This window comes from Colletotrichum destructivum, chromosome 6 (genome assembly GCF_034447905.1).
Source record: "Colletotrichum destructivum chromosome 6, complete sequence".
NCBI classification, from domain to species: Eukaryota; Fungi; Ascomycota; class Sordariomycetes; order Glomerellales; family Glomerellaceae; genus Colletotrichum; species Colletotrichum destructivum.
In genome coordinates this window covers 4,142,118-4,154,839 of record NC_085901.1, presented here as the reverse complement: position 1 = coordinate 4,154,839, position 12,722 = coordinate 4,142,118, and the positions used below count along the sequence as shown (strand labels likewise).

The 12,722-nt window shown below is 56.6% G+C and overlaps 4 protein-coding genes across 4 annotated transcripts; 1 reads left to right on the top strand and 3 right to left on the bottom strand.

The window, feature by feature from the left end:
- Window positions 1-2,309: 2,309 nt before the first annotated feature.
- CDEST_10469 (uncharacterized protein) lies at window positions 2,310-5,168 on the bottom strand. Its single transcript, XM_062926627.1, has 2 exons — window positions 4,765-5,168; window positions 2,310-4,492 (listed from the first exon to the last, which is right to left on the bottom strand). Exon 2 carries the CDS (start codon window positions 4,240-4,242, stop codon window positions 2,617-2,619), a length of 1,626 nt encoding a protein of 541 aa, XP_062782678.1. The 5' UTR covers window positions 4,243-4,492; window positions 4,765-5,168; the 3' UTR covers window positions 2,310-2,616.
- A 2,123-nt stretch (window positions 5,169-7,291) lies between these two features.
- On the top strand, window positions 7,292-8,249 carry CDEST_10468 (uncharacterized protein; the record flags this gene model as incomplete). The annotated part of the gene is made up of 1 exon (XM_062926626.1): window positions 7,292-8,249. One exon carries the CDS (start codon window positions 7,292-7,294, stop codon window positions 7,655-7,657), a length of 366 nt encoding a protein of 121 aa, XP_062782677.1. The 3' UTR covers window positions 7,658-8,249.
- Window position 8,250: 1 nt separating this feature from the next.
- Window positions 8,251-8,733, bottom strand: CDEST_10467 (uncharacterized protein). The gene has a single exon (XM_062926625.1). The coding sequence runs from the start codon at window positions 8,719-8,721 to the stop codon at window positions 8,296-8,298; it is 426 nt and encodes a 141-aa protein (XP_062782676.1). The 5' UTR covers window positions 8,722-8,733; the 3' UTR covers window positions 8,251-8,295.
- On the bottom strand, window positions 8,266-10,098 carry CDEST_10466 (Putative linker histone H1/H5, domain H15, winged helix-like DNA-binding domain superfamily). Its single transcript, XM_062926624.1, has 5 exons — window positions 9,838-10,098; window positions 9,752-9,778; window positions 9,402-9,558; window positions 9,065-9,339; window positions 8,266-9,011 (listed from the first exon to the last, which is right to left on the bottom strand). The coding sequence occupies exons 1-5, from the start codon at window positions 9,913-9,915 to the stop codon at window positions 8,766-8,768; spliced, it is 783 nt and encodes a 260-aa protein (XP_062782675.1). The 5' UTR covers window positions 9,916-10,098; the 3' UTR covers window positions 8,266-8,765.
- Between the last annotated feature and the right edge of the window lie 2,624 nt (window positions 10,099-12,722).

Below are 12,722 nucleotides of genomic sequence, written 5' to 3'. Positions count from 1 at the left end.
AGCGAAGATGATATTCTGTAGGCAGAGTGATACATGTTCATCTGCTTTGTTTATCAGTCAGAAAGCAAGTTGTCTGGAAGGAAGCATCAGGATAAGGAGTCCTGTCTGTCGGTGCTGTTGAGAGCAGAAGATCAACTGAACAAGATGGATTGCTATACCAAATCTGGAACAAGTACATGAAATTGTGCGCTGCGATCGAAAGACTAGAGATGAATGTAAAAGAGAGATTGAACTCCCCAAATATCATAAAGCCATTCGGACAACTGTGTTGTCATCCTGTCTAATGAGAAGTCGGGATCAACATGCCTCGCAAATCAGTCTCCTTCACAAGGTGTTTCATCAAGAGAACACCCGCTGGGAAAAATTCCCACATCGACCAACATAACGGGTCCTGCATTAGACATCAGCTACGATGTAACCAGGCTCAACGAGCTGAGACTAGCTTGGCACTATCGTAAATTTTGATGAAGCAGACCAAGCTACACAACCTACAGCTCGTGTAAAATTTCTTTCAAAGTCACAGTAAACTGCCTATTCTCGTTCATGTTGTCTCACTTGAAAACCCCTCTATCGTCGAAAGGGGCTTCGTGGTTAGTTCAAGGCTCAATACAAGGGGGTAAGGTGCCGAAGAGGAAGGTTATGGTGGCGGTGATGCTAGAGTTACCGACCTGGGTAAAGTGTGAACAAGCCTGATGTTACCCACAGACTGCTTGTCAATGCAAATCTCGCATGTCTGCAACGTCACTGGTGCTGGATGACGCTTCGAAACCCAATAGAGATCCCGATGAGGTCGTCTGTAGACACTCCTCAGGCAAAACTCTAGACCTCGATTCCGCAGACGCAATCCCCCGCCGGTTCACGTGGAAAAGCCTGCGGTAAGCTACCGGGGACTTGAAGAGAAGAAAAGAGAGAGGAACGCACGCTCGAGCCCGGCCTCAGGGATGAATCCTAAATCGACCTTAATCGTCGCGGCCCCGGCCGTCCCATGTCATGGATGGCGTGGACAAGTCAGCTGCCGACCGTCACCTCACGCCACCGGCTCAGCGACAAGGTGAACTCTGCTAGGGCCTGTCAAGGCCCAAGAGACTTATGCAGATCCAATCATTCGTCTCTCGGCGACAGCTCTACTCTAGTAGAAAGCTCGTGTTGGGCCTGAGAGCTTTCATGGTCGAGCCGTCCGATGGCAGAAGTTAACCACAGCATCTCCTTGTCTCGGCCGAGTGTCTCCAATTCAATTGGTGATGTTGTGATGCCAGACACCACGTACTCTTTGCGATTTTCCATACAACTCCGCTGGGACTCGAATCATGCTATCGTCTAATAACTCTCATCATTCTCGTCCGCCGGAGAGAGACAGAACTGGTGGAGGAATTCACGCCGCTCGTGCTTATACGCCTCTCGTTCACTAGACAACTTCCATCCTACCCCGCGAATGCAAACGATGTGCCCTCGTCGATAATTTCCAAAGAAGAACCTCAATCGTCACTTCTCAGCAGCATCCAGCTTCTCAGGACAAACAACTCAACTCCAATCTCATACGGTAAAAAAAGGAACCACTTTCCCACCCACAACCTCCCACCCGTATCCGTATCCCAGATCGCTGTCCCCCATTTCACGGATTTCTCTCGTTCGGCCTCCCGCCCTCGCCCCGGATCCCGGACCGCCGTCTGATATTGTCATCTTTGCCACCAGACTCTATCTACACAGTAACCTGTCCGCCTCTTATGCCAAACGAACAACCCCAACCAATCGACCACCCACAAGCAGACAAACCAAAGGCTTTTAAACTTCATCGACGATGAGACGGAACCCCCCGAAGGTCCAGACCCGCCGTATCAGCCAAGCTTTCGACACACCCTTTCCAACCCTTGTGAAGGAGGGCTTAGACCAACAGCAAGGCTGGCAGTGTAGGCATCCCATGTCTCCTCTTCACACCACCTCCGAACAATTAAACTCTAGCATATCTGTTCTCTACTGTATGCTTCCACACCTCCAAACCTCCATGTGCCAGCCGCTTCGTACCTACTAGCCCGCCTCGAACCTACACAGTAGGTAGCCGTCAAACACCGTCTTCATCTGTGTCCCTCTTCTCGCATTCGCTACCAACACCACACCCTCCCAGCGGCTATCGGGCTCCTCATCCGGCCCGGGTATCAAGGATCACTGTTTGATAGACACTGGGAAGCGGGGTGGGGAGGGGCAACAGGTCAGACTGGAAAGCACAAAAGGTTCTCAAAATAGCATCGCTCACCGTCGTATTGATTGCGCAACGTCCGTATATCACCACAACACATTGCCAAAGGCCACTCAAATTGACATCTCGTTCGCCGACATTTTCGGACTCACCGTTTGGGTCACTCGCCCATTCTCCTCACTTGCTCTCTGCCTCGAACCAATTCGTCGTGGTGAGCAACGTCAGCAAGACAAAAGCCATACAAGAAAACGTGAGTTCATAACCATTCCATTACATCATGTCGCATCCCAGTACGTGCGTAAATGTACAAGCGCCTGTGTGATATGGCCCAGCCGCCTCTCCCGGGCGTAGCAAGGCTCGGCAACCAGTTCTATACCAATTCCAGCCGTCTATGTCGCACCTTTGTTGTCAGTGTCACCGCTTTATTTACCCTGCGCTGCCCTCAAAGCATCCACCTCTCTCTGCAGCGCGTCCAAATCGGCGAGAATGTCCGCCGCCTTCCCGAAGTCTGCCGCGGCATAGTCCTGTGCCTTTTCCTCTGCCGCAGGCTCCTCTGGTACGTTGCTGCCCATGGCCCTGGTGCTGTCGATGCTCGTCCTCCGTACACCGTATCCATCCATGCTTCCGCGACTGCTTCCTCTTTGGCGCGGCGGTGGCGGCGGAGGTGGAGTGGCATTCTCCTTACCGCCGCCGCTGCTGATTTTCCTACTGGGGGCTTCAATGCTTCTGAGGCTTGGGGGCCGACGCGTAGATGTGTTGCGCGCTGGTGGTGGCGGCGGCGGGGAGATCTTGGGAATGGCGTTCCCTGCAGCCTGTAGAGGGTTCTCGGCATCAGACGGAGCTGGGCTGACAGCGGAGAAGGATGCGTTGGATGGCGAAGCCAACTGGAAAGACTGGCGGTGCGAAGCATGCGGACGTCGGGGAGGTGGTGGAGCCGGAGCGTTGTTGCTCCGAAAGCTCTCTGACCGTGATCGCTGCGACTCCATAGACGAGCGTGGCGGCGTGTCGGCGTCGTCGCCAGCGGTGTTCGGAGGATTCGCCCCGGCCGAGACAGTCATGGACTGGCTCCGTGCGTGGCCCCGCCGTGGCGGCGGGGCAGGCGTGGGTTTTTTGCCAGTCGCCGGAAGAGCCGGGGTGAAGGGCGTCGTGCTTGGAGTGGGGGAGTCCTGCTCCGGAACCTTACCAGCGGCCTCTCGGGCAAAAATGTCCTCCGCCCCATCGACCCCGTGGCTGCTGGGGGCCGGTGGGAGGGGTTTGTTCGTGTCGGATGGGGATATGGGCGACGCCGTCCCAGAAGAGAGGTGCGGACGTTCTGGTGTTTGGGCACTGATCTTCCTGCCATGCCTTGAGCTCGGGGGAGGCGGCTTCTTCTTTGCAACCGTGGGTGAGGTTAGCAAGGAGCGCTGGTCCTCTGCACGGCGATCCGCAATATCCTGTGATGTCCGAGGCGTGTCCAGCTCGGGGACAGTATAAGCTGCATCAGTGTGCAAGCCCGCAGTCTTGTCGTACTGCGCTTGTGGCCTTTGCGGGGGCGGTGTTCCGGCACCAGCCTGGCCGGTGAGCAGCAGCATTTTGAACGCATTCACATCCATAGACTTGCCGGCTGCGGGCGATGAGGCGTTCCCATCAGTCAAGCCCTCCAAGCCCTGCAAAGTCTTGCCAAAGGGGTTGTCGGGAGTGTTGTTTGCGTTGGCAATACGAAGCGGTGCGGCTTCGGGCAAGCCGCCGGGAAGCTCGGGAAACCGCTTGGCAAAGTGGTCATCTTCGTCCTGCGAGTCGTCATCGCTGCTGTCGTCCTGACGACCGAAGCCTCTGCTGTGTTCGGATTCGGGAGAGGAAGGGGACGAGGGCGGCGGCGACAGCACCCTGACCTTCTTGACGACTTTTTGTTTCGCTGGTCGCGGCTCAGGGGGCGAGGGAGCGTTCTGGCGCGAGATGCCGGACGTGATTGACTGCAGGAAGGCCGAGGTCGTCACAGGCTGAGGCGTCGGAGACGACAACGAGGTGGATGCAAACTTCTTGCGAAAGGGGTTGTGTTCGGATGCCATGGTTGCGGCGGGCAATGGGTTGGTCAGGCTCGGTCGGTTTGAACAAGATTATGTCGTGATACAGGGCTGTCGAACAAAGAGTCGAAGGAGGCGGAGGAGGAGTTAGGCAGCCGCCATGGCCATGTCCCGTCGGAAGGGACGTGGACGGGGTGTCGTGATCGCCAGTGAGAAGCGACGACGACGAGGATGTTTCGAGGGGGGTCGAGTCCGTTCGAGGCGCCCGAGATTCTGTCGTCGAGGGAGAAAAAGACTGGGCGGACGGACTATGTTAGGTTGCTGAGCTGGTAGAGGTAGATCATGAGGTAGGGGTAACGAGGATTGGGTACGGGTTACGGGGCACGGGAACTCGTGGGACTACGGGCGGGTGTCGAGTCTCGTTGGCCGGATCCATCGGTTGGGACACACATTGGTTGCAAGAAGAGGGAATTTGGGGGTCAGGCAAGACGGGTAGCCCGATAGGGAAACGATGGGGAAGACGGGGCGGCCATACTCGGCGTGCGGGTGCCTGGGTTGGGTGCTTACCAAGGGGCGGAGATGTGCCCAATCCGAAGAGTTGCTGGAGCTGTAGAGCGAGGGTAAAGTGAGAGCCGGGTGAGTAGGAGATGGTCTGTATGGCTGGAAGTGGTACGGAGTACTGGCAAGGTGAGAGGGTTGAAGGTCGAAGTAAGTAATTGACGGCAAAAAGCAGGGGGGATATGGCGGCGGTGATGGTGTGTGTGTGTGGTATTGGAACAGTCGTGGCAGTGCTGGCGATTCACCGATGGGATTGGCCGCAAGTTGCGTGTGTGGTCGCGATCGGGTTGGCGGCGGGCCGGATGGAGGAGAAGGAGGAGAAGGAGGAGTAAGAAGAGAGTAAGAAGAGGAGGATGACGACGGGACGAGATTGGGCAGAAACAAGACGTCAGTCAGTTTGGTCGATACTGTGGTAAGTAAAGTAGGTACCTCCGGAGAAGGAGGAAGTAAGGTAAGGGGGGAGGGGACGGTGCGGGCGGGATGGGATACGATGCGATACAGGATAAGGTGTGCTTATCGCATTTGTGCATGCTATGCCCCTTGCTGGTGGTGGTAGCCTGGTGGGTGATTGACGACACATTTGGTGGGTCCGTTTCCCGATGGAAAAGGGAACCTGGCGGGGGGGATGATGCAACAAGAGGAGCCCGTTCTTGCCGTGCTGTGCTGCGCTGTGCTGTGTGTGCTACGCTGTGTTGCGGTGTCCTTCGTATCAGATCCATTCTTGCCGTTCCAGAGTTCAAGGTACGTACACGATCACGCACACACACACACACACACACGCATAAACATTTCCATACGGCAGGAAGGGAAACACGAAAGCGCCTGCTGGCTTGACAGGAATCACGACCCACACGAGGAAGGAGGAGAGACATACCAGATACCAAGTACCCAGTACCTATCTACCTTTTCCCCTTCGAGGCGCACCGGCGGTCCCTTCCCTCCTCATTTTGCTTGCTTTGCTCCCCCACATACCCCGAAACAGACGGGAAGGCGCGCACGAGCCAGTCTTGACTAATGTAGCGAGCGCCCTGTGCCTGTGCCACCTTGGCCTCCTCTCTCTTACACCGTCTCAGTAGACAGACAGCTTCGACGATGACGCCCTGTATGTGTTCCTTGACCATTGACCATTGACCAGCCCAACTCCCAACTCATCTCACTGGGAAATTAGGCGGCGCACAGTCATGTCGTGGATTATATACCCTCAGCTCACCCACTCTCTCAGTCATCCCTCTTCATCCCGTTCTCACCTTCCCCGACGCTCAGGGCCCCCTTCGTCTCTCTCCTGTACGGTTGCCCCCTGCACCTGTCGCCCAAGCCGTTCCGGATTGACGACAGGGATCCCGGGCCACGGACGACCCCTCCAAGAGCTCTTTCACCTCACTTCACCTCACATCGTCGCGTCTCGTCTGCCCAGCGTCTCTCCCTCACTCACACACAATCACACACACACACACACACCAACCCACCCACACACTGTCCCCCCCCCCCCCCTCTCTCTCTTTCTCTTTCTCTTTCTCTCTGTTTATCTCTCTTACGTGCCGCGACAAAGTACCAGGTACGAACAGTACCACGTTGACGATCGGCGGGCATAGATACAGTGACAATGACAACGACATCTCTTTCCATCTTCCTCGCGCGTAGCACCCCCCCTCCTTCCTAAGACAATCAAGGTTTGTTTCAGGAACACCAATGGGAAGCAAGCTCGGGGCCAGCTACTCACGTCACTCCTTGCAACGTCGAGGCCTTGCGTCTTGCGGCTGTGCTACGCTACTTGCCGCTTACTTAGTTGTGTCATCACTGCCGTGAACAGTGCTCGTTGATGAAGGAGGAGCCGCGCGTGGCTTGCTGGCAGCTGCAACTGCTTCACTTCTGAAGCCGCCTCGGCGTTCGACGACGGCGCCGTTGCATCGGCCCCTTGACCTGCCTACCTTAACCCTCTGCTCCCCATCGTTCTCCCAGCATTCCCCCGCACCGCCACGCCGCGCCACGCTCTCATCTGGTTGACTCTGAATAATAAGAAGCATAATTCAGTAGCCGCGAGGTAAATTGTCAGAGGTAGGGTTGTGTGCAAGACAGGCATCTCGCGAGCTGGTCTGCACACGAGGCACTTCTCCTTGACCGACGACAAAGCTTTTGCTCGCCGTCATCCTTCCCCCACGAGTCAATCCAGACATCACGTTGCGGTCATGCAACTTGTCACGGAAAGAAGAGAACGCATGTCACGCGATGCGCAGCCCCATCATGTTTGAGGACTTCATTCGCAGACGCAGACACGCTCATTCAGATCATCCGCGGACCCGGGTACAGTTGTGGCGTGGCGCCGTCGCCCTCGGTGCAAGTGTCGACCCGCTTGTCAGAACTCAGCGCAACATCAAGTGAGCCTCGGTCTACATCGTCACTGTACAGAGCTCTCGAGCACAACACAAACACGCACTTGGTGAAGCAACCCAGTCGCCGGCGTCACTCAGCAGCAAGGCAATCCGTGAACAAAAACAGAAGAGTGCATATATATGTGTGTGTCTTTACATACATCCACATGCATACATACCTACCAAAAACGTTCATCTATCTTAAACCGTCGCCCTTGTACGTCGCCCTAAACACCCAGGCCCGTCGAGACAAGCAGCAAAACACCCCTCGAGTGTCCAGAGTCCCCATTACCCGCCGAACACCGGCGACCGAGCTCCCCCCCGGCGGCCTGTGCCCCACCCGTCCCAAGCTGCAACGCGCCTCAAATCCGGACGCCCATGGCGAGACCACGCCGACCAATAACGTCAACCCGGCCAGGCGGTCACCCACCCTCCCCCAACTCTCGGGAGGCAACACAATCGTCAGCGGAATGGCCACCAAGACAGCTACAAAACAACGGTCACGACGTCTTGAGTGTCTTTGTCGACCGTAGGGACACGGCAACAAGAGAAGATGGGAAAACTTCCCAACACAAACGCGTGCTACCGTCATCAAGTAAGGTACCACACCGTACCTACCTAGGTAGAAAGGTAGTCCGCCAGCAACGCGACACAGACCGCTCACTTCCTCCCTCCCCGCCCCGGGCCACGTGAATCTCGTCATCTTCAACAACCAGCCGGCGGTGCACGACAGCTCAGGCCTAACCTACAATTCCTTCCCGTGTCTGCAGCCGGAGCGTCTCCCAAGGACCAGACGTAAACAAGAGGATAAGCGAAACCGCGTCTCGACTCCACCCCGAAACCCCCGTCACCCCAACGTCCCTGGGGCGCGCCTTTCTCCCCTTTTGCCTCGAGATCCTCCCGTCCTTTATTTTTTTCATTTCCCCCGTCAGGGGAGCCGTCAAACGAAATGTCGTCCCTTAATGATGTACGGTGTGCCCAATGTCCCAGCTCCTCGGGACCACCGCCTGGAATCAAATACGCGCCCCCCGCCCTGAGAGATTCGTTCGAGCGAGAACGCGGATCTTGCTCACGCCAGCTCGCGTCCAAGTTCACACTCTCGCATCCTCCCTCAAGCCTCATCTTCATCAGGCATTACCATTGGGAAATTATCATGAACAGTGAAACGCTCTCAACGTTGGTATATCGCGCGAGCTATGTTACAGTAGTCGGGGAGAGTCCGTCCGTGCCGCATAATCAAAAGATATCGACCCGAGTGCCAACGCAGACATTGGGCACGCGCACGACGCGTAAATACTCTCCAGACAAGCTCAGTATCAAGAAAACCCTTTCGATCCGACGTGTCCCTTTCACTCGGCTCAAGACCAAGGACACAAGACGCGCGCGCACACCCACACACGATAGTAGCAAATAGTAACAGCACACAAAAAAAACAAGACAGAAACGCGTTGCGTTTTCCCTCCGTGGTCAGTTTCCCACCAACCACCCCGGCCCTTTGCCCTTTCCCAAGTTTAAAACAATCGACTCCCCGTGAACGCCGTTGGAGGAAGATTCGTGACACCAAACATTTGCTGTGAAAGCCGAGCAAATCCGGCATTGCGTCATCGTAACGGTTGGTTAGTTGGATGAAGAGCGTTCCGCTTATGCGGAGGCAGCGGGAGCCTCAGCCTTGGTCTCCTTCTTCTCAGCGGCGGCCTTCTTGGTCGCGGCCTTTGCGGGCGCCGCCTTCTTCGGGGCGGCGGCAGCCTTCTTGGGAGCCGCGGCCTTCTTCTCCTTGGTCTCCTTAGTCTCCTTCTTGGCGGCGGGAGCCTTCTTCTCCGTCTTGGTGACGCGACCGGTCTTAGTCTTGCTGAGAACAGCAGGCTTATCCTCCTTGGCGGGCTTCTCCTGCGATGTGTCAGTGTGTGAAGCGTGAGTGAAAAATATGGAGTAGAACATACAGCAGCAGCCTTCTTGGCGGCGGGCTTCTTCTCCTTCTTCTCCTTCTTCTCGGCGGTAGCCTTCTTGGGGGCAGCAGCCTTGGTAGCGGTGGCCTTCTTCTCCTTGGGCTCCTTAGTCTCCTTCTTTGCGGCGGCCTTCTTGGGAGCAGCAGCCTTCTTTTCCTTAGGCTCCTTGGCCTCCTTCTTCGCGGGAGCCTTCTTCTCAGCAGGCTTCTTCTCCTTCTTCTCGGCAGGCTTGGGGGCCTTCTTGGCCAGCTTGGTGCCACCAGAGGGGCCTGTGACAGTTTAGCACAACGGCATCATAGATGGCGGGCGTCAGACGGTAAAGGCAACGTACCCTTGGGCTGCTCAAAGACACCCTTCTCAACACCGACGCGAATGGCCTTGTTGAACAGCGAGTCGAACATGTTGTCGCTCACAGTGTCGCTGATCTGGTTGTTGGCCTTGACATACTTCTTCAGGGACTGACGGGAAGATCCATTGCGATCCTTGAGCTGCGATAGGAAGACGCGTTAGTTACATGGCATGCCTTTTTAAATACCGGTGGCGGCAGCGTGAGGATAGCGGAGCGATCAAGGACCACGGGTGCAGAAGCCAGGCGCGTGATACGCTAACATGCCAGGTGACCCATGGGCCCGTCGGTCGCGTAACCCTTTGCGCAGGAGACAGGGGAGTGGCACAACATACAGCAACAATGGCATCAGTGATCATGTCCTGTGAATGATTAGCAAAGAACGCGACGAACAAGAAGTCCGGTGTTCAGAGTGACAAACCTGGTAGGTGCCGTGGCTGGCCTTGGTCTTGGTGGCGGGAGCGGCAGCGGCAGCGCCCTCGGTCTTCTTGGGAGGCATGGTGGGTTGCGTTTGGGTTGAAGTGTACGAGTTAGGTATTAGAAAGTGTTGCACTTGGGCGGATGCAATCGAAAGGGCGATTGAAGACGATGGAGAGACTGGTAATCGAAAGAAACTGGCGACGCGTTGGTTGTTATTGTTGCGAGAGGCGATGAGAGGAAGAGGTCCGGAACGAGAGGGGGGGAGGAAGCGCGTGCGTGGAGGGGACGGGGCATGTTTTTATAAATGGGCGGGGGCCGTTGGGCGCGGTGCGCAATCAGTAACTTTTTTTGGCCCTTGGCCCTGTCTGGGGGGGGCCTGAGTGAGGGTGTGTCTGCCTCTTTTTTTCCTTTTTTCCTATTTTCCCCCCTCCGTCGCTGGTGCGGGTGTACCATTTGGGGCGCGTTTTTTTAGGGGGGAGGGGGGGACAGGGTGGAGGTGATGGGCGCCGGACAGTGAGAACCACGAGGACGGGCGCACCGCACCACCACCCACCCACCGACTTGGGCCTCTTCCTCCTTCGCTCCTCCTCTCGCCTTCCTAGGTTTCCCTCTCTCCCCTCCTTCGTCCACCTCCTTCCCTCGCTCGCCCATCTCACCCAGTCTCCCACACACACACCATCACACCTTCCCCTTCTCTTTCCCCTCTCTCTCTTTCTCTCTCTATCTTTCCCAGTTCTCCCACACCAGACACTAGTCGATGCGTGACTTGTATGACCTTTCATATGTAGAAACTCCTGGTCCCGAACGCGTTGAGAGCGAGACGCCGTCGACCCGGTTCCCGTTGGGCCTAGTAAGGTCGTCGAGCCCGGGTCGCTAAAACTAAGGTAGCAGATGCAGCATGCAGCAGCAGCGGGTGCCAGACAGCTACAGGCAGAGCCCCAGCTTCCATCCTGCTGCGGGCTCGACGTCGTCCCTCACCGTTGCTATCGCTCACTTTCTGCCACACATCATCTTCACCCTCTTGTGCTTTCACGCTCTCGTGTCTTCCACGCCCCATTCAGGATCCTGTCCACCTGTCTGAACTTGAATTGCCGGTGGCGCTGGGCTTGCCGACGACAAACGTGCGTCTCTATTTTGGACGTGTCCGGTCGGCGCGGCGGCGTTGCGAGAAACCATCCGTCGTCCGGTCGTGCCAGCTTCCAGCACGGCCGTCATCTTCGCCCATGGACGGGCACTTTCTTTCTCTTCCCCTTGCTGGTCGCCAGACGTAAACATCCAGCCAGTCTCGACAAGACAACAAACACCTCTGTGATCTCCGCCCGGTCGTCACCTGGGATGTGGCGGCTGGAATACCTCGAGCATGGCAGAGAATGTCGTGTGCGGCGACGGCAGATCCCATCCCCCTCATGACAACAACACCTGAGCTCCGCCCCTCCAACTCACACTCCCCTCCGCTCCAGGCCCAGCTCGGCTGTCCACCCCCCAAGCTCCGGACAGCGGCAATGCATGAAGCTCTTGAAGCTTCTGTCGTCTCTGGAGTCTGCTGTCACACCCTGGTCCGTCTTGGACCCGGTCCCCTTGTCGTCCCCTGCGACTGGTTCGAACACCTTGCCATCCCACGCTGTAACTGCGTCCAGGCCGGGGTCAGTCCTTCTGGTGCCCTTCGGCTTTCAACACAGCAATACCTTGTTGTTCTAGGGGACCTCGCTGACGAAATTGAGTTGACCCCGGACAGGCTAGGCCACTGCCGCCTGCGCCGCCAGACAGATGGACTTGACGACGACCTGTCGAGTCCCTGAGCCGGGAGCCAGCCCGCCCAGCGAGCCCACCTAACAAAGGCAAACGCACCCCGCCCGGCCAGATCCCTCGCGCCTTCCGCCAGAATCAAGCACAATCAGTATCTATCGGTGCCCGTTGTTCCTTCCTTTCCTTCCGTGTCCACTGTCCACTGTCCACTGTGCTCCTTCCGACCGTCATCGTCCCTGCTTCGTTTCCATTTTCCCATCGCAACTGCCATGTTTGTTTTTGCCAATGACCACCCTCCAAAAGATACATGCGGCATGTACCTTTCCCAGTTGTCCTTCTGTTGCATTTTTCATTTTCATACTTTCCTCCCATCCCTCCTGTCTGAATTTTTTAATTGGTCCGGTTTATCTGTGTCAGTGGGAGAGAGGGAAGGTGAGTTGCAGACGTCGCACTCGCCGTGGTCCTTCCTTCCCCTCCCTCACCCGCCCTCTGATCCCGCACACGTCGCCATCCCACCAAGCTCATCCTCATCGCCCACCTCGAAGCACCCGCGCTCGTCTTCCTCCTCCGTCCCTCTCCTCTTCCTCTTCTCTTCCCTTTTCCCTCCCGTCTCCCGTTCTACTCACCCTCCATCACGATTAAATGACTCATGCCTCGCAACTGCCACGTTTTCGAGCCCTGCACCCGCCGATCCACCGCCCTCAGACCCGGCCCCAACTTGCCTCGCCTCTCAACACCTTTCGCCCGCCGAGATGTCCTTTTTTTGCCCATCGTCGCCCAACTCGTTCGTCGCGAATGCCACCAGTCGCATCCGGCCCCTCACTTTGCACTTCCGGTTTCATCTCGGTCCAGTCCCATCATGCTGTTGCTCGCATTTTTCTCCATCAGTTGGTGTTTTTTCTCTGCCTTTTATCGCGTGGTGCAGCCCGGGCATCGCGTACCGCACTCCGAGGGGGAAACGGTCTGTCGTGATTCGGTCGCGCTTCGTGTGAATTGAAGCTATCCGCAGCAAACCATCTTGCACCACCCCCTCCATCGCAATCACCACCAACGCCATGTCGCTGCATCTGGGAAATACCCGATCCCATCGTCTAGGTCGACGATCTGTTCTGGCATATTTTTTCTGGAATTCTCCCATTT

Excerpts from the sequence above, each read along its gene's own strand:
- CDEST_10467 (XM_062926625.1), bottom strand. The coding sequence starts at position 8,721 with ATGCCGGATTTGCTCGGCTTTCACAGCAAATGTTTGGTGTCACGAATC.
- CDEST_10466 (XM_062926624.1), bottom strand. The coding sequence starts at position 9,915 with ATGCCTCCCAAGAAGACCGAGGGCGCTGCCGCTGCCGCTCCCGCCACC. Across the intron at positions 9,559-9,751 it reads TCACTGATGCCATTGTTGCT|CTCAAGGATCGCAATGGATC; the intron begins GTATGTTGTGCC and ends TTCCTATCGCAG. Across the intron at positions 9,012-9,064 it reads CCGCCAAGAAGGCTGCTGCT|GAGAAGCCCGCCAAGGAGGA; the intron begins GTATGTTCTACT and ends GACACATCGCAG.
- CDEST_10469 (XM_062926627.1), bottom strand. The coding sequence starts at position 4,242 with ATGGCATCCGAACACAACCCCTTTCGCAAGAAGTTTGCATCCACCTCG.